This window comes from Pelodiscus sinensis, chromosome 2 (assembly GCF_052426305.1).
Source record: "Pelodiscus sinensis isolate ZL-2025 chromosome 2, ASM5242630v1, whole genome shotgun sequence".
NCBI lineage: Eukaryota > Metazoa > Chordata > Testudines > Trionychidae > Pelodiscus > Pelodiscus sinensis.
In genome coordinates, this window is record NC_143053.1 from 259,719,322 (window position 1) to 259,737,624 (window position 18,303).

Consider the following 18,303-nt stretch of genomic DNA (forward strand, 5'->3'; position numbering starts at 1 on the left):
AGGCTTCTTACGTGGCTTTTATCTCCGAGATACTTTAAGAAAAAAAGAAAGAGGTGCTGCACTTTGTGAAAAAGACATATCAATCCTCAAAGGACAGCAGGAAAAGATAGAGAGCTCTCCACAGAAAATCTGTGACTGCGTGTTTCTGTGCAAAAAGGAAACGTGAGGAAAGTTGCATCCTAAAAAGCAAGATGCTGGCTTTTGACAGCCAAAACCTGCTTCTTTGGCAGGTAAAAATCCATGTCCCCTGCCCCTCTAATGGTTCTTCAGTTGCCCTAAGGAATTATGGGTTTCACAGTCCTCACCCTTCCCCAATGGTTCTTCTTTTAGGAAAGTATCAGATACTGGCATTGAAACTATAATAAGCCACAGCCAGTCAAGTCCGAGATCTGCTTCCAGATGTATAGATGCCTGCCTCTACTGCCTAAAGTCTCTCTCAACCTTTCAGTGGTGAGATGGTAGCATATTTATTCAGGAGGAAGTTTGTGACCTGCTTGTACTTAGTCTATACTTTTCCTCCTACTAGGATTAAATCCTGAATTCTCTTAAAGGTACATTGCACAGAAAAGACTCAAATGGTCCCACTAAAAAAAATGAAAAAGCCTTTACATATATTTTAGTCCAATCTTAAAAACCCACCTTTAGCTGTCCATATCTCTAGCCGCTTAAAATATTTTGATATTTATGTTGCCTCACTGAACGTACACACCACCATCTAAGGGAAGACACACCTTTCAATTGAAAAGGCTGCAAGGAACTGCTGCTCATTTTAGGAGGCTTCACAGATTCACATGATTATTTAGGCTCTGACAACGCCAGTACTGATGCAGACCAGATCTCTATGTTAGCACATCATCACTTAAAACCCAATCTGCAAGCTTCCATGCTCCGCAGACGAATAAGCCCAGTGTTTCTATTTCTGCTTCAGTCCTGAAGCTATTACTTATCCCATTTAATGCCTCTTTTTTATCTAACGCAATTGTTTCTGTGCAGTCCTTTGCACTAGTTTCCAAGGCAACGCCACTTTCCAGGATGATAAGCTGCTCCTTGCCAGCTTCTCCAAGAGACATTGGATCCCCATTTAAGTCTCACTACGACTAACAGTCAATAATCTCACTGATCAGACTGATTGAGAATATACGTTGGCATTAAAAGCCTAGAGCATAAAATTGAAATGTGACTATTCATTAGAGGATAGGTTGACACAGATGTACACATTTCCTGCTGATCAGCCTCACATTCACGGCAAATAAAACAAACCCACTGAAGCTCTGACACACCAGGCCTGAAGCCTAATGCTGTACACTGAACCCACATGCCTCATTGCTTCCCACACTTTCTAGTTAGTCAAGCTAAAGAAGCGCTGAACATGAACTTTCAATACCCTGAACAGTGGCACTTTAAACCAAAGCCTTAGACTTTAAAGGCACATGGGAGTATGCACCGGCTGGGATGCTAACGCAATACCGTCCATCCAAGAACGGGATGCTTTTCAGGGCAAATCAGACAATTTAGATTTCATTTAAAAATTTTAATTTCTAATACAAAACAGCTATTAAAATATTTCTGTTCAGTGTTTGTAAGTCAAACATTGCAGCCCTGGGACAGTGATGAGAACTTCACAGTAAAATTGAATGGAAACTGACCAGTTTGTTTTCATAGTCTAGGCTGACTGTAGTACAAGTAGTAAACCAGCAGCATAATCAGCAAGAAATGGATGTCATCTTAAATTAAATTCTCATTACCTAAGGTATAATTAGTAATAAGGATAACTAACAACTACATTTCTCTATTTCCCTATTTCTAATCCAATAGTGGCCTTTTAAAGAATTCCACATTTGTATAATTCCCCACTGTCCCCATTGGCATTCACTAAACCATGAATCTTTAGTTTACAGAGATCACGGAGATGAATAGGATGGGAACGATCCAGAAGCTGTAAGGTTAATACCTGGGGACCCTTCAACTTGTGGCTACACTCAAAAAGGATGGTTATGACTAGGATTTGTCAGCTACGGAAAGAACCAACATGGGTCTAAGGTTTACCCAGAAGGAACTGAAAGTTTTACAGAAATTGTTCTCTTGGCAAGGGATTTGGCTATATTTGACCAACTGCGACTTCCTTGACACTCCATTCTGCATAGATATCAAAACTATGTATTGGATATATCTAGTTTGCAAACAAAAAAGGAAGAGTAATTGCATACCTAAAAAGTTTTGGCTACACCATGATGTAAAGGCCTACAATCAACAAACAAAAGCAAGTTTTTCTTTACTCAGCGCACAGTCAACCCATGGAACTCCTTGCCAGAGGATGTTGTGAAAACTAGGACTTTAACAAGGTTAAAAAAAGAGCTAGATAGATTCATGGAGGTTAGGTCCATCAATGGCTATTAGCCAGGAAGGGTAGGAATGGTGTCCCTAGCCTCTGTTTCTCTGGAAGTGGGAGACAGGGGAAGGATCACGTGAGGATTACCTGTTGTGATCCCTCTCACTGGGGTACCTGATATTGGCCACTGTCGGCAGACAGGATACTGGGTTGGTCAGACCAAAGGCCCATCTTACTATGGCCGTTCTTATGTAACTCTTTTTGTAGCTATGAACAAGCAAAGCCACACTTTTGATTTCTTTAAATGAAAATACTATAATAATTACCAATGGTTTCGTTTCCTGCTTCAACAGAATACAGTAGAAAAAACAATCACAGATATAGGAAAGAAAGAAGAGGACAAAGGCTCTCCATGCATCCGTTTAACACATTCTGTATTGCGGGAAGACAATGGTCAGATCCTTCCTCTATTCAAACTAAACAACTTTGGTTAATTGCTTTTTGTATATCAAAGGGTCATTTTCCCCCTACATAATACAATAATTATCCCATGCGACCCACTGACATGATATATTGACACAAAGAATTGTATTTAACAAAGGATTATGGTGATGAGGGTGTTGACCCCATATTTTCCCTGAAAGGGTTTGTGTAGAGTAAGAAGGGGGCCTGTTAACCAGGCATGCCAGAGCGGAGGTGAATCAGGTGGCTTAAGTAATCCCTTGGTTGAATAGTGAGAGAGCCCCGCTGAGGAGGAATGAGTTAAGTAGGGTTGCATGGGTACAGACAAGAAGTTGGCAGCAGAGTGGGGGCTGCAGGGAAGCAGTCCACAGTTACTCCCTGGAAAGAGGGAATTCTGGAGCTAGCAAGCCCAGAAAGGAGGGTGGGGAGCAGGGCTCAGGGAAAAGGCAGTGAAATAACCTTGGCAGCTGACGAGAGGGTCCCTAAAACGGAATCCATGTCAGGCCCAGGTTCCCTCACCATGGGGGAGAGGCACTGGCTGGGCAGCGACTGGGAAGACTGCCTGAGCCATTCCTAAGAAGATACCGATACTCCAGTAGGGGAGTACACAGCGACTCGGCAGAGAGTGAAGCCATGAACATGGCGCTTCCCTTGTGGAGAGCCAGGAAGAGACAGCAGTGCCTGCAGTGAGATGTGGACAAGTATCCCCGGACCTGGAATCAGCAACCCGGAAGTGGCATGGCTAGTGTTGGGCAAACCTTGTGACAAGTCTCAGAGGGGCAGCCACGTTAGTTTGTAACTAAACAACAAAGGCCCCGTAGCACCTTAGAGTGTGTCTACACAGCAACATTATTTCAAAGTAACTAGCATTATTTTCACATCTACACATCAGGCAGTGATTTTGAAATAATGTCAAAGTACCGTCAAGTTGGAGGACTTCTTACTCACTTCCTGTAACCATTATTGTACGAGAAGCAAGGGACGTCGGAGGAAGAGTGCTCGATTTCAAAGTAAGTGCTGTGTAGACACTCCCAATTTTGAAATAAGCTACGCTTTCATAAGCCCTGCTGTGTAGACATACCCTTAGAGACTAACAAAAATATATAAATAGTATCATGAGCTTTTGTGGGCACAACCCACTTCTTCAGAGGCACCTGTGATGAAAGTATATAATTATCTGAACAAGATTGTCTGTAGTTCTATTACAAAGGATAAAGCATCATATAAAACATCAGGATATAAATTAACCGTTTAAGACTATGACGAAAATAACTGTTCATTGCAGGGTCTTTAATGTCTTCCTCAAACATCTGATATTGTCCACTCTGAGATCAGATACTGATCTTACACTGTGGCAGATATTGTGTTACTAATAAAACCAAACATATTTGATTAAAAAGCATTTGTACTCAGAATTTGTGCACTCGGGATCATGAATTGGCAATATTTTACATCAGACAGCCATGTCTAACTGTCTACATACCCAGTTATAGCTGAGACTAAGTCACTGCAGAGTTATAAACCACTGAAACTGTGTGAATGAAGGTTACAGTAGAAATGCTAACAGATGAGAAGCATGAATGACACCACTATAATTCAGAACAGCCAGGAAAAAACAACTTCAGAGAAAGGACATCATTGTGGCTGTAGAACAGAAGGAAAAAATATTGCAATTATTTAGAGATGGCTTTTCTAGATGTTGAACATATTTTATTTACATATGAGGGATATAGAGCTGTCAGATAAAAAATGTGAGCTACTATGCGTTACACACTGAAAAGGATTATACAAAGACTGGTATTGGTGACTGCTCTAGAGACAGTTGGCAGTCAGCTAAAGGAATAGGTGCTGGAAGAATGCCAGGAGAGGGCAATGAAGGAGAGAAGTGTGAAAAGTTTCTGAGAACAGGGAGAAGGTAAGTAGGAGATCCCTGCTCAAAGTGAATCCTCAAATCCCTGCCCAACACGATAATTTTCAGAGTTTTAACAACCAGTGCTTCCAGCAGTGGTAATTGATATAGTGCTCACTTTCATTGGGCTTAGAAGACAGTCAAAGTTCAAGGACTGTTATAATAAGCACTGAACACACAAAGATGATTCTTGTTCTACAGAGCTTACACAATATACATATGCGATGAAGTCGACAGGTGGATGCAAACCAAAACATGGGGGCTAGGTAAGTAAGACTATTCATAGTATTGCTTTTCCTTAACATGCAGGATAGAAAAAAACTATTTCCCAGGAAGCCTCGTGTTGACAGATACCAGCTGAGCTGGGAGGCAGAGAGGAGCATGCTATTTGGAGGTGTGAGTGGAATGGTTCAACAATGGGAGGATGAAGTCCTACTATCATTTCCCCTCTCTCCATTTCTTAGCACAAGGTCAGCTACATTTCTACCGGCAGGGATGTCTATGTGAATACTGAGGTTCCTACTCGACTGCATTCTTGACACATCTAAACCAACCTGTAACACCAGCGAAAATGAAGCATAAAGGATGCTATAAAAAACTAGCCTGACCGCTAAAAACAACAAATGGTCTGGTAGCACTTTATAGACTAACAAAACATGTACAGTAGATGGTATCATGAGCTCTCGTAGGCACAGCCCACTTCTTCAGATGATCAGAGTTTTGAGTTTAGGATGCGCAGACCCAAAATAAATAGGGGGAGGGAGAGAAGGGGAAAGGAAAAAAAGGAGGGGGTGGGAGAAAAGGAGCAAAGGGTATAGAAAATCAGGAAGGTCGAGGGAATCAGTAAGTATCTGAAGATTGGGTAGTTAAAACAAGGCATATAAGAATCAAAGTCAATTGATAGTATCCTTCCTGACATAGGAATCTACACAAAGAGCTGTTTGCACCTTCACTGACTGTTAGATTGATAGTGCCCCAACCATCAGATGTTAATCTTAGCCTGACAGATGTTAATCTTACCAGCATGGTAGAGGAATGGATTGGGTAGAGGAATGGGCTCCGGAAATGAAAGCAGGCCCAGTTGTCCTGTTCCAGCTCAGATATGCCCTAGTTTGGTGTATTGGGGAAAGCAGAGCTGCCCCATGAATTACAGATAAGAGAAAGCCCCAAGGCAAGCACGTTAGGAACCCAGAGAGGGAAAGTCCATAATCCAGAATCTCAAGAGAGCTCAGAAGAACACAGCAAAGTTGAGAGCTCTAGGGAGGGGAACCAAGTGACAGAGATCCTTGACTGACAAGCAGTACCAGGTGAGGCTGGTGAAAGCAGAAGTTAGGGAGAAGACGGGTGTCATTTTGAACTTCTCCAGACCAGAGGAGGCTGAAAGATAAGAGCCTCAGGAAATGCCTGCTAGCTCTCTGCGCTGGAGAGCTGAAGCCAGAGGGCTAGCAGGGGCTGAAGTCAAGGGAATAGTGGACAAGTGAGCCAACAAACCATATCTGAGACAAAAACAGCAGCAAAGGTAGAGGGGCAGGAGCAAAGCATGGGGAGAGACACCAAACATGCACCCAAGAGATGAGGTGCAGTAAGATATACTGGAGCCAAAGCTAAGAGGCTAAAATGGAATAAGTTCCACTGCAGCTGTACTAGAGAGTCTGAGCATGGTGCGTTGATGGACTATTGGGTCTGGAAGACTGAACATACGGTTTGACTTCATTGGGAAATTCTGGACTATAGCCGTTGGACTTCTGTGATAAATTAAACTTGCAAAGGACTATTTATATCTAGAAAGCTTTATATCTAGAAGAGGGAAACTGAGGCGAGGCATGCATGCACATCCACAGTGAGGTCACAAGAGAGACAGTCACCCTACAACAGGGAGGTTTCCAGAATACCTGTTTCTTTCTAATAGTGACAAGACTGAATATATAGTAAACAGCCATACATCTGTCATTTTCTAACTTCTGAATGCTTGACTTTGCAATCTACACAACACCATTTTAAGAGTTTTCTGGTAGATAATCCACATATAAAATGTAGGGAACTGTCCTATGAAGTAAAGATATCTACAGTGTTCTAACTGTCATGTTGAACTGTCACTTCTGGGAAGTGATATAAAACGCTCTTTTGGGGCCGAGAACTCAAGTCATGTTCTATAAAATACTGGTGTATATATCTACGTTAACATTACATGAAAGTCTCCATATACATTTAGAGTAGCCATTTTATTGTACCATAGCGCACGCACAGTAGTTCTAGACCTCACAAGGAGCCCTCTAGTTGTGCTAAACAAATTTCACTACAGGTTGAGCCTCTCTAGTCTGGCATGATTTTAGTCAGTCAGGTGTCCACTTATCTTGGGTGTGGCCAAGTTTCCCGCAGTCCCAGAAAGTTTGTTTACAGCCGCCAGCCCTGGCTCTCGGTGTTCTGGGCTGTTGTTTAGCTCTAATTTACCCAAAGTGTCTTCTAAGAGTCCAGTCAGCAGTGGAAATGCCGGTAATGCTGCTAGCCAGTACTGACCTCCTGCAGTTCTGGTTTGGCACCAGTCAGGTTCCAGAGGGGCCAGACTAGAAAGGTTCAACATGTAAGCTAATTTTTAGCAGAACATTACCTCAAATATCCAGGTGTGGTATTCTGATGAACAAATTTATGCAAGCTTGATGAGCAAAACCTTTCAACGAAGGATTTCAAAACACTTTACACCCGTGTTTCTTAAACTGTGTTCCGTCGCACATTGATCTGCCGCGGAGAACAACAGAATTCAAAATGGCCAACCTTAAAGGAGCAGGCAACCCTTTTTTCGGCTCAATAACTTTCCTTCAACCCTCCCCCCCCATAACTTTCCCCCACGACCCTTTTCCCCCCCTGACCTTTTTCTCATCTCAACCAAAAATCCTTAGTATTCCTCAAAAAAAATTGTTTAGTGTTCCTCAGTCTTAAAAAGTTTAAGAAACACTGCTTTACACAGTTAAGAATTATTGCTATAGAACAACGAATTGGGGTATGGAAAGTAATTTGCCCCTGGCCACAGCACATAATTGAGAGAGTTTGGAATAGACTGTAGGTTTCCTGGCTCCCACTAACTGCTGTTCTAACCAGTTAAAAAGGCTACTCCTCATACATAATGATACCATTATTGGACCTAACCAAGTGAGTTATAAGATCAAGAACACATATTCCTGCGCATCCAGAAATATAATCTACGCTATCATGTGCCGAAAGTGTCCGTCTGCTATGTACATTGGACAAACATCTCAGACACTTCGCCAAAGGATTAATGCCCACAAAACAGATATCAGACAAGATCACAAAGAGAAAACAGTTTCTTGCCACTTTAACCAGAAAGGACACTCTCTCAATGACTTAGCCACCTGCATTCTGCTACAAAGACCTTTTACATCTGCACTTGAAAGGGAATCCTCTGAACTGTCATTCATGTTAAAATTCGACACTTACCAACAAGGACTTAACAAGTCTTTGAACTTTCTCACCCATTACCAAGACAGTTTCCCCAATTATCACCTGTAATACCATTAACTCACAAACATCCCACTCTCCCTACCTTTAATATCAGCAATTCACAGACACTTACCTTCCTTCCTCCCCCTTCCCACCCCCCCGCATCTCCCTTCTGTTCTGCAATGTGATTTGTCCTTTTCATATTTGTTCATTTTTTTAAATTGTATCCTTTGGTATATATGGTTGTGACTACTTTCTTCCACTATTTGATCTGAGGAAGTGGGTCTGGCCCACGAAAGCTCATCATCTAACCATCTTGTTAGTCTTTAAAGTGCTACATTGTCCTGCATTTTGCTTCAACTACCCCAGACTAACACGGCTACATTTCTATCACTACTCCTCATACACTTCTTAAACCTCATAAAACCTGTGTCACACTGATCAATGTTTTTAACCTGCATTTATCTGACAAGAGTTTACTTGGTAAAGTACCAGCTATCCAAAATAGATTTTACAGAGACTTTTCTTTACACTTAGAAATTAAGCTAGGATATTCATAGCCCCTGAGAATTCCCTAAATGGTTCGTTACTAGCTGGAAAGAGAATCAGACACAAATATGTGGACAAGAGACAGTCAAGGGAGTCTGTCTTTTTGTTCCCATACTGTTCTGTGCTTTTTTGAGTGTAACAGGTTGTCACTCAGCCCAAATGTTGCTCAGTCAACAATAGTTGTTCTAAGAGCCATGCCAGAGCCCTTCCCTTCAAGCCTTCCTTACCAATCCTGAAGAATGTACAGGCAGTTTAGGTTGGGGAATGTGTAAACCAACATTTCCAAAATAAACTCATTCACAGCTTCTCTAAAAAGCAACTGTGAAATCTACAAAGTGTAGTCAAGGATGGCAGCAATTGTGTTGAATTAGCTTCTACGTGGCCTTTCAAAGTACTAATTTTCAAATGCAGCCCACATAGCAATCTACTTACATGTAGCGATTCCGCACTAGGGCTGGGAATTCTTTGATGTATTGTGTAGTTTGTAGTAAAATTTACCTGGAAGAGCTTTTTTCCCCTTCTTCCCACGAATTTCCTAGCTTTACAACTGTCCCTTTAAGGATAGCAGTTTACAAAAGGAAACAAAAAGGTTTCTAACAGATTACAAAGGTTTTGATTTCTAAAGACACTGCCTTTTGTGTTCTCGCCACTTTGTACCACCATGCAGCATACTTCTATGGACACAGGTTCATGCAGAACAACCACTTCCAAAATAGAACTACTTCGGGTTATGCAACACTCATTAAAATTACAAAACCTCTCAAAAACCTGACCAGAATGTTAAGGCTGAATTCGGCTCCCGGTGTATTAAATTTAGCAGCTGTATCATGCATGCTGACAATGTCGAACACTGCAAAAAAAGGGGGGAGGGTAGTTTCATGCCTCAACAACAGCACAAAAACCTTGCCAGGCCACATCATTACATTAGAATTCATTGATAAGATTAAAGAGCATATTTTAAAGGAGGTTTGTAGCATGGTAAGTCCTGGGTAGGTAGGCAGGCTGGTTGGTTTTCAAATCATATACACATAGTAGGCAAAGCACAGCCAAGACATGGGCTCCGTTTCACAGAGACAGCTTGGGTTGACAGAAATCAAACTCTCTCTGAACCCTGGCCAGGACTGGCATTTGGAAAAGTTTTACTGGTGCCTCCAAAATGTTTCCAGCCTTGAGAGCTGAGAGGAATCAAACCTTAAAATTACATCAACCTGATTACTTGCTATTTCTCAAGCTGCCAGAGTCAGATTAACATTTCCTAAAACTAATCAGTTAGAACGGAGCAAAGATTTTTATGCCTTTGGTGGTTTGAGGTAGTTGAAGGTAAAATGGTCCAAATTCAAGTGTAGGAGAAAAAAAGCAGTAGATGTAATTAGACTAATGTGATTTTAAAGTCAGACCCCACAACCTGCCAAGGAGATGAAGGAACAGTTCATGCTATAGAAATCTGCAATTCCCTGCTCTCCAGTTGTATAAGGCATTAATTTCTAATCAACTTAAATTAGTTTCCTTGATCAAGCTTTTCTTTTCTGTCATGGTACAAGACTGAATATAGGAAATCCTGTATCTCTGACAAACATCACTCAGTTTCTGGTGCTGAGAAGCTCATTTCACCATCATTTTCAAAGTACAGTTTAGTTTAATTTGCAAAGGCACAACATATACATACAGATTGAGATGTATAATTGACCTTGAATGCAACACAAAGAAAACAGAGCTCTGGAATTCAAACCAAAGTATCAATTCTCCTAAAACTTGGGAATTAGCACTGTGAGACAGGCAAGCGGAATTAAGAGCCTTCTAAGATCAGCCAAACAGTCATGCCACATTTGGTTGTGACACACAGGATTAACAGTTATGTATTCATGCCAACGCACTGACAAGTAGCAAGGTCTCACACGCAAGCTGTCTGCGTTACTGCTGCTAGCTCAAATCACAAGCACACACCTTTTGCTTGCCTTTGCCGACTCAGAACATTGGCTTTCAGTTGCCTTGGTTTCTCTCGATCGTGGACAGCAGACCTTGGTGGCGGAGTAGGAAGCCCTCTGGACTTTGTGGGTCTCATGTAGCCTTTTATCTGTTCTGTAGCTTTGACTCTCTCCTCTTCCTTTGTCTCTTTCACCACTTTTTGTCCAAATCCATCAATGCTTTTCTGAGGTAGAGCTGCACATTTATCCTCTTCAGACTTCAAAGCTTGGAAGTCCTTCAGGCCAGCCTCCATCTTGCCAGAAGCATCACCTTCTGATTGTTCAGAACTGCCTTTAATTTTATCAACAGGGCTGATTTCCTCTGTCTGGACATCTCTCAGAGTTTCACTAGCAGCCTCAGCTGCATCTGCCTTTTTTTCTAAACTAACTGGACACTCGGGGAAGCTCTGTTCACCCGTCTTTCTTTCACCGAGCTCAGTCTCTTTAGCCTTGTGTTCTGCCGCCGCGGCAGCTAGAACCTGCAGAACCACTTCTTCTGCTTTATTCTCCCATTGCACTGTCAGTTCCGGAGAGATGCATCCAGCATCGCTGCTACGTTGCAGTCTGGCCATCACATTGGCATCTGTGGGAACTGTTCCCTTTGTGGCAACTGTCCCCTTCAGCAGAGGCTCCAAGGAAGCACATTCAGGGCTTTGCTTTTTACCAGTGAAACATATTCCTGTGTCACCCAACTCTGTTAAAATGGAAGTGTGCACTTCATCCCTTCCTACCTTGACATCCTGCTTAACTAAAGAATCCAAAGAAGGCAGTTTCCTTCTGTTCTTCTTATCCCCAGCGCTAACCACTTGGATTTTTTCACTCTCCTTCACTAACGTGAAAGCCTGAACTCCAGCCTTTTCACTTTCCTGTTTGACTGAATGCTCATAAAGAGCGGGTTTGTCGTCTTCCCTTTGGTCACCTGTTCCAGACTCTGTTTTGGTGCCCTCCAAATCTGCGGCAGAAAGCGGTAACACCTTACTTCCTTTGTCCTTTACTTGACGCCCTGGAAAGAGATGCCCAAGCCCTTGAATTTTATCCACAGAACAAGCTGTGTCAATTTTGTCAATACCAACTGCTCTAGGCTGAGTATAGGGGGTGAATGAATCTCCCTTCTTATCCCAAAGCATTTGATGCTCAGTGGGGAAATGTTTAATATTTTGGTTTTCATCGACAAGACTCATTTCTCCCATCTGGTACTCCAGCTCAGTTGCAATGGGAGGCTGCGTTTTGTTCTCGTCCGTGTTAGTCTGCAGAAGAAATGGCTGTTCACTGGGATTTTTAGCCTTTTTCGTTTTGCCATCATTACTCCTTTTTTTAGACTTACTGGCCACCAGTGCCGGACTGGGAACTGTCATTGCTGGATGTTCTACAACAGTAAAACCAGCCATCTTGTTTTTATCAGTGGAACTTGCCTCTTTAGTTTTGTCAATGACCTCACCACCACCCCTAAGAAGTGTGGCTGCAGCTGTTTTGGTCTTCAAAAGAAATGGCTGTTTCAAACCATCATCAGCCTTTGTGCTGTCCTCCTTATTATCTTCTCTCGGCTTTCCTGTCACCAGTGATGAAACAGGAGTTTCTACGTTAGCTGTTTCTATTATATTTTCCAAGAGATGCTCTGAAGTAGTACACTGAGTTTCCTTACCTCTGTCAGTGGGGTGAGTTCCTTTATCTGCCTCTCCAGATACTGCATGAAGTTTAACTAAGTCTGTCTTTGCCTGTAAAACAGCAACATGTTCAGCATTATCTTCAACCTTTTTACTTTTCCCTTCACTAGCCTTCTTAGGTTCGTCTGCCATCAGTTCTGCAATGGGAACGTATGCCTTAGCGGTATCTGCGATATCCTCCAAGAAGCGCTCTAACGTAGTAAAATTGGTCTCCTTGCCTTCCTCAGAGGAATGGGTTTCCTTAGTTTTGATGAGCGTTTCGGACTTTGCTGTGTCAGTTTTATAATCAGAGGAAAAAAGTTTCTCTGAGCAGCTTCTTCCATCCTTGACTTTAGGTTTTTCTGTTACTGGTTTCATAGCGGGAACTTGCATCTTGGTTGTGTCTGTCAAATCCTCCGGTTGATGCCCTGTTGTAGTAAAGATAGGCTCCTTGCCTCGGTCAGCAAAACCCATTTCTTTCATTGTTTCAGCTTTTTCCACTAGAGTAGGACACTTGTTTGTGTCTGTCTTAATCTCCAGAAGAGGAGGCTGCTCGAAAGAACCTTTGTCAGCTTTTTTGGCTTTCCGGTCATTGCCCTTCTTTTTAGGTTTTTCAATCATCTCTGCTCCACTGGAATCAGGAGTAAATCCAGTCTCTTTGCTTTTATCCATCAGATTATCTGCTTTTGTTTTGCTGAGCATTTCAGCAGTAGCAGGAAGTTTGGCCGCATTTGTTATAGTCTCCAAAAAAAGGGGCTGTTCTGAAATACTGCATTCGGCCTTTTCACTTTCCCCATTAATACCCTTTTTAGGTTCTTCTGTTACCAGCATTGTAGTGGGACTTTGCACCTTCATTGTAACTGCTGCTCCCTCCAACAGATGCTCTGCAGTAATAAAACCAGTTTCTTTACCTTTATCAGTGAAACTTGTTTTAGTTTTGTCATTCTCCTCCCTACTGCTTGCGTCTTCCTTAACCTCCAGAAAAAATGGCTGCTTGAAATGACCTTTTTCAACCTTTTTATTTTTTCCATCACTAGTCCTTTTCTTAGGCTTGTCTGCCACCTTTGCAGGACTGGTACCGGTCATATTCTCCACTGAAAGCTCTGCAACAGCTAAGCCAGTCTCTCTGCCTTTATCAGTAAAGATTCTTTCTTCAGTTTTATCAACTGTCCCAGCTACAGCAGGAAATGTATTTGGGTCTCTCTCAGCCTCCAGAAGAACTGGCTGCTCAGAGAAATTCTTAATCTTTTTGTCCTTCCCATTACTTCCTCTCTTTTTAGGTTTGTCTATAACTGGAGCCACAGTGGGATCAGTCACTCCTGGATGATCCAGTGCAGTGAACCCTGTCTGCTTACTTTTATCAATGAAAGCCATGTTAGCCATGTCATCTGTCTCTGCAGGAAAAGGACGCTTGGCTATATCGGTCTGAGTTTCCAAAAGAAATGGCTGCTCTAAAAACCTGAAGTCAGCCTTTTTGTTTTTCCCAGCAACGCCCTCTTTAGGTTTGTCTGACAGCAGTGGTATAAGGGGCACTTCAGTAATATCTGCTGCAGTTTCCAATAGAGGCTGTGAAGTAACAGAGCCAGTCTCTTGGCTTTTATCAAAGGAGTCTGGTTTTTTAGTTTTGTCAACTCTCTTTGCTACAGCAAGAAGATTGGTTGTACCTGTGTCAATCTCTAAGATGCCCGACTGAAAATGATTTATCTGTGCAGTCTCCCTGCTTTTTTCACCTCTGTCTCTTTTCTTTGCTTTCTCTTCCGCAAATGCCTCACTGGGAGTTTGAACTATATTTGGAACCATCTCTGCTGCTGCTACATGCTTAGGAGATGTGCACTTAATCTCCTTGTTTTCATCACTAAGGTTAACGTCTACAGGTTTGGCCTCCAAAGGAGTTTCCAATTTGTTCAGATCAATGCCTTTTATAAGAGGTACTCTAAGGTCTGAATGTTTACACTCAATCTTTTTGTTTTTATCAACACCTATTTCCATAGGCTTGGTTTGTGTCCGTGCTGATGCAGGGCTCTCCATTTTAGGCTGTTCTGCCTTGCATTCTAGCATCTCCAAGGGCATCTGTTTGTTTTTGCTTTTAGACGGCAACAAACGGTCATCTTTTGTTTCTTCTGGTTTCATGACCTGTCCAGCTTTTGCATCCAACAAAAGCTGAAATGGTCCTTCAGTTTTCAGGCTCTGCTGGCCTTGTGCAGGACTTGAGAGAATATTTTGATCACCTAAGAGGTGGCTTTCAGTTCCTGCCTTAGTATCCCTTGGTACATTAGAAGCTCCCTTCCTTTGGCTCTCTCTTGAGAAAGTAGAGCGCTCTTTGACGCCTTCAGCAGGCAGGACAAAGGAGACATCTGGCTTTTGAGGTTCAACAGCGAAGAGGGGAACTTTGAGGGCTTTGGAAACTTCTCCATTTTCATCCCACAACTCCATTGCTTTTGGCTGCTGGTTTCTCTTTTGTTTTGGTTTCTTCTTCTTCTTCTTCACAATCACTGGAGAACCTTCTGAATCCCAGTTCTCTCGAGGTACATCTCTCTGGCTCTCCACAAACTCAGACGGCATGCTGAGCAGCTGCCCGGATGCCTTTTTATGTGGTGTCCTGGTACGAGCGAATGTTCCAGAGGCCCATCCAAGCTCAGCCATAGAAAAGGGATCTGGTTTTGGGTCAGCACTCTTCTGTTGTGGGAGACCTACTAGAAGTTCCCCTGGGACATCTGCACCAGGCACTGCTGCAGGTTTTGCTCTGCCAAACCTGCGGTCACTTGATTTGTTAGCTTGCCTTACTTGTGCAGTAGATATACCTGGAATACAGGAAGTTTGCTCAAGTTTCAGAGCAACTACTTGCTAAAAGTCTATATTAAACAACTTATTTTATTGACTGCCTCCGTCATATACGCAGTACTTTTAAACACTCTAATACCGTACTAATCCCAAACCCAGTTTAGTGGTGCTGTTTAAGCAAGTTAAACTTTAAAGCAGGATTTATATTTAATTTCTTTGTTACCTGTGAGTCAAACAGATCAAGTACAGAGATTAAACAGTCATTTTTTTTTGTACAGTGGGTGATTTTTTTCCCATAAAACTGCTCTTGTAGTGAGAAATTACCAATATTTAGAAATGTAATTAAGGATCCATTTTTCCTGTTACCTTATCAAGGCAAGACAGTAGATACATTGTTACAACTCTCTAGTTTAGAAACTTTCCTTAGTAGGAAAGAGAAGTATAGTGGAAAGGTAAGAAAGAGCATGGATGTAATGTAAGTAAGTTTCCCACAGCACCCATAAAGCAGTGGAAAGCAAAACTTCATCAAAAGGAAAATAATGTTCTTTACTCTGACGTAGATAGTGCTACTTTGTAGTTATGAGCCATTAACTTTAGAGTGTCAGACATTTTATACAGCCCTGGTTGCACAAATCAGCTTACAGTCTGAGACACAAGCAATCTAGGCTCAGTGGAAAAGTGAGTTAGTGGAGCAGGAATAAAACTGTTTCCCTTTAGTAGCTTTACACCTTAATTTGGAAGAGGAGGTTACAATGAACATCATTTTATTAGAGTCAAAGAACATTGGGTTTGCCTTCAAACCAAAATAAATTCCAAGTTGGAAATGGTATGAGAGGAGAGGTAAGGTGAGTTTTAAAACGCTTTAGCAGTGCAAAACATAAGCCAGCCCCCAATGAGAACAATAGCGGCCTCCAAATTTGGACTCGCATTCCTGAAACCAAGGAGAGGAAATCATTTAAAGAGGGGACAGGGCAAAGACTGGAAACAAAGTGCAAGCAGAATCACTGTGATAAATTCACAGAACAGCACAGTTCTGGCTATGAAAATCATATGCTTGCCAATGTGGCTGAAGGGTAAGAGAAATGCAGACAGCAGGAGAAGGAAGAATGCTATTCAGAGATAAAATATATTTTCTTCTAAATTCCAGCTACTGTCAAATCTCTACCTGTTGGTTTCAGTGGAGATTTCTCTTGTGGAGGTTCTGTATGGTGGGCATGACTAAGCTCAGCTTCTTCCTTCAGCTCCTTTACAATGGCCAAGTCAGCAGCCGGAACATTTTTTTCTGGAAGCGTTTCTTTAGTTTCTATCACTGTCAATGGTTCTTTTGGAACTGAAACACAAACACTCAGTAAGATGGGATGTTTCACATCTGATGAACAGGTTTATACTCTCAGGCATACAGAATTATTCACTCAGGCATATAGAAAAGGGTACATTATGCTTTAGAAAACAGATGCAATTTACAAGATTCTGTAACCTGTCTGCAGATACCCTTCCCTCAAAATCTTTTCAACAAATACCTACAAAACGGTTGCAGTGTCAAAGGTGAAATATACAAGACTGTCTTTATTACTTGAAGATGGGTGAATTCAGGCTATACTGGCTTTCAACTGGTATTCACACAATTCTTAAACTGAACTTGTAGCACTATCACTGTACAATTGCTTTTCCCAATATGTCTTAACTGTATAAACTAATAAGGAAGCTTACAAAACTACCAAAAATACAAGAATAAGTTAACAGTTAACTTCACCTAAAAAAAGGTGACAGAAAATTCTTGTATCATGCCAGCTAAAACAAATATTCAGTTCTCAATATTGAAAAAATTAATGTTTGGTCAGAGCTTACACAATTTGCATGAAGTACTACATTTGAGTGCTTATTATTTAGTTCTACTACATACATGCAAAATTAACAAGATTAAAAGAACTAAACTGTGCCTGAATTTTATAAGTCCTCATCACATTAGCGATGCATTAGATTTTTAAAGTTATTTACATTATATTATTTTATACAAAGATATAAAATATAAAAATTACCAATAAACCAATTGCCTCTTTCAATGGATTCAACAAACATGCATGGGGAGGGAAAAAGAAGAAAAATACAAATTCCCTCTTAACTTTTTAATGGAAATCAGATCTACAGTATAGCAGACTCCAAGGGTTCCCCCCACCCCCACCAGTTGAGTCTGAGAAACAGTTGCTAATATAACCCCCCATTTTCACATGCTCAGAACTTCTCAAAGCATTCACCATGGCAGGGTCTCTGCCAACGGCAGAGGAAGAGAGAGAAAGAAATTGGGAGAGAGAAGAGTTATTAAGCTCAATCAAAAACGCGACTCCACAACAGAGTACCCCACTTTATAGATTCCTCACCTGACGACTCTGGGAGTTGTTCATTTGGTTTCAGAAGATGCTCTGCAGGTTTGCTGGGAGACTGTTTATTCTCTTCCAGATTCTCTGGCACAGGAGGACTGTCGGCACCTGGAGTAGAGGCTTCTGGGACCTTCATTTTTTGTTCCATTACCACAGTTGGTGCTGATGATACTGTTTACAACAAATTTTAAACGTTAGCATTTTTCTACTTCCGAACCACTGAGATCCCCACTTCTCTCTCCAACTATTCACCCCATTTTGCCTCCAGGTCACTTGAAAAAGCAGCCTGCTCTGAGTGCCTTGAATTCTTGTCCTCTGGCTCACTCTAAATCCCACTCCACCACGTTACCATCTGTTAGCTCTACCCAAAGTCTCCGAGTTCTTTCCTCAGTCCTTTTTACTTTCACTTTTTCTCCAAATGAACACTTTACTCTCATGGCTCCATCTATCATATTTTACTTGTCCGATCTCACTTCAACGATCCCGGCAATTTCATTCTAGCCGTTTCATCAGCACCCCAGACAAAATATGGAGAAATACCATCTTCTTGCCCTAGATCATACTTACTTCTTCTTCCATCAGCCACTCGTTCAGGCTTTGGTCGCCACTGGTGTCAGCTACAGTCACGCCTTCCTCTCTAGCTAACCTCAGCCCACTACCTTCCAGACCATACAAAATGATGTCCCCACTCCAACCATTCGAACTGTTCATTCCCCTGGTGACTTTAGCTTCCCACAGAAAATCTCAACTTCTTTACCTTTACTACACACCCAGTAACCTGTGTCTCGGCCTTCATTTCTTCCTTCTCACTTCTTCTGGAATCCTATCCACT

At 41.9% G+C, this 18,303-nt stretch overlaps 1 protein-coding gene across 12 annotated transcripts in view; it reads right to left on the reverse strand.

Annotated features, from left to right (window-relative positions):
* The window catches only part of MAP4 (microtubule associated protein 4), a 250,361-nt gene that overhangs the window by 61,200 nt on the left and 170,858 nt on the right, over positions 1-18,303 (reverse strand). For all 12 annotated transcript variants that reach the window (XM_075923035.2, XM_075923033.2, XM_075923037.2 and 9 more), the window contains 3 exons: positions 17,472-17,642; positions 16,259-16,423; positions 10,650-15,113 (listed from right to left, as the gene is read on the reverse strand). In XM_075923035.2, coding sequence (XP_075779150.2) covers positions 10,650-15,113; positions 16,259-16,423; positions 17,472-17,642 — 4,800 coding nt within the window. The remainder of the gene's footprint in view (positions 1-10,649; positions 15,114-16,258; positions 16,424-17,471; positions 17,643-18,303) is intronic.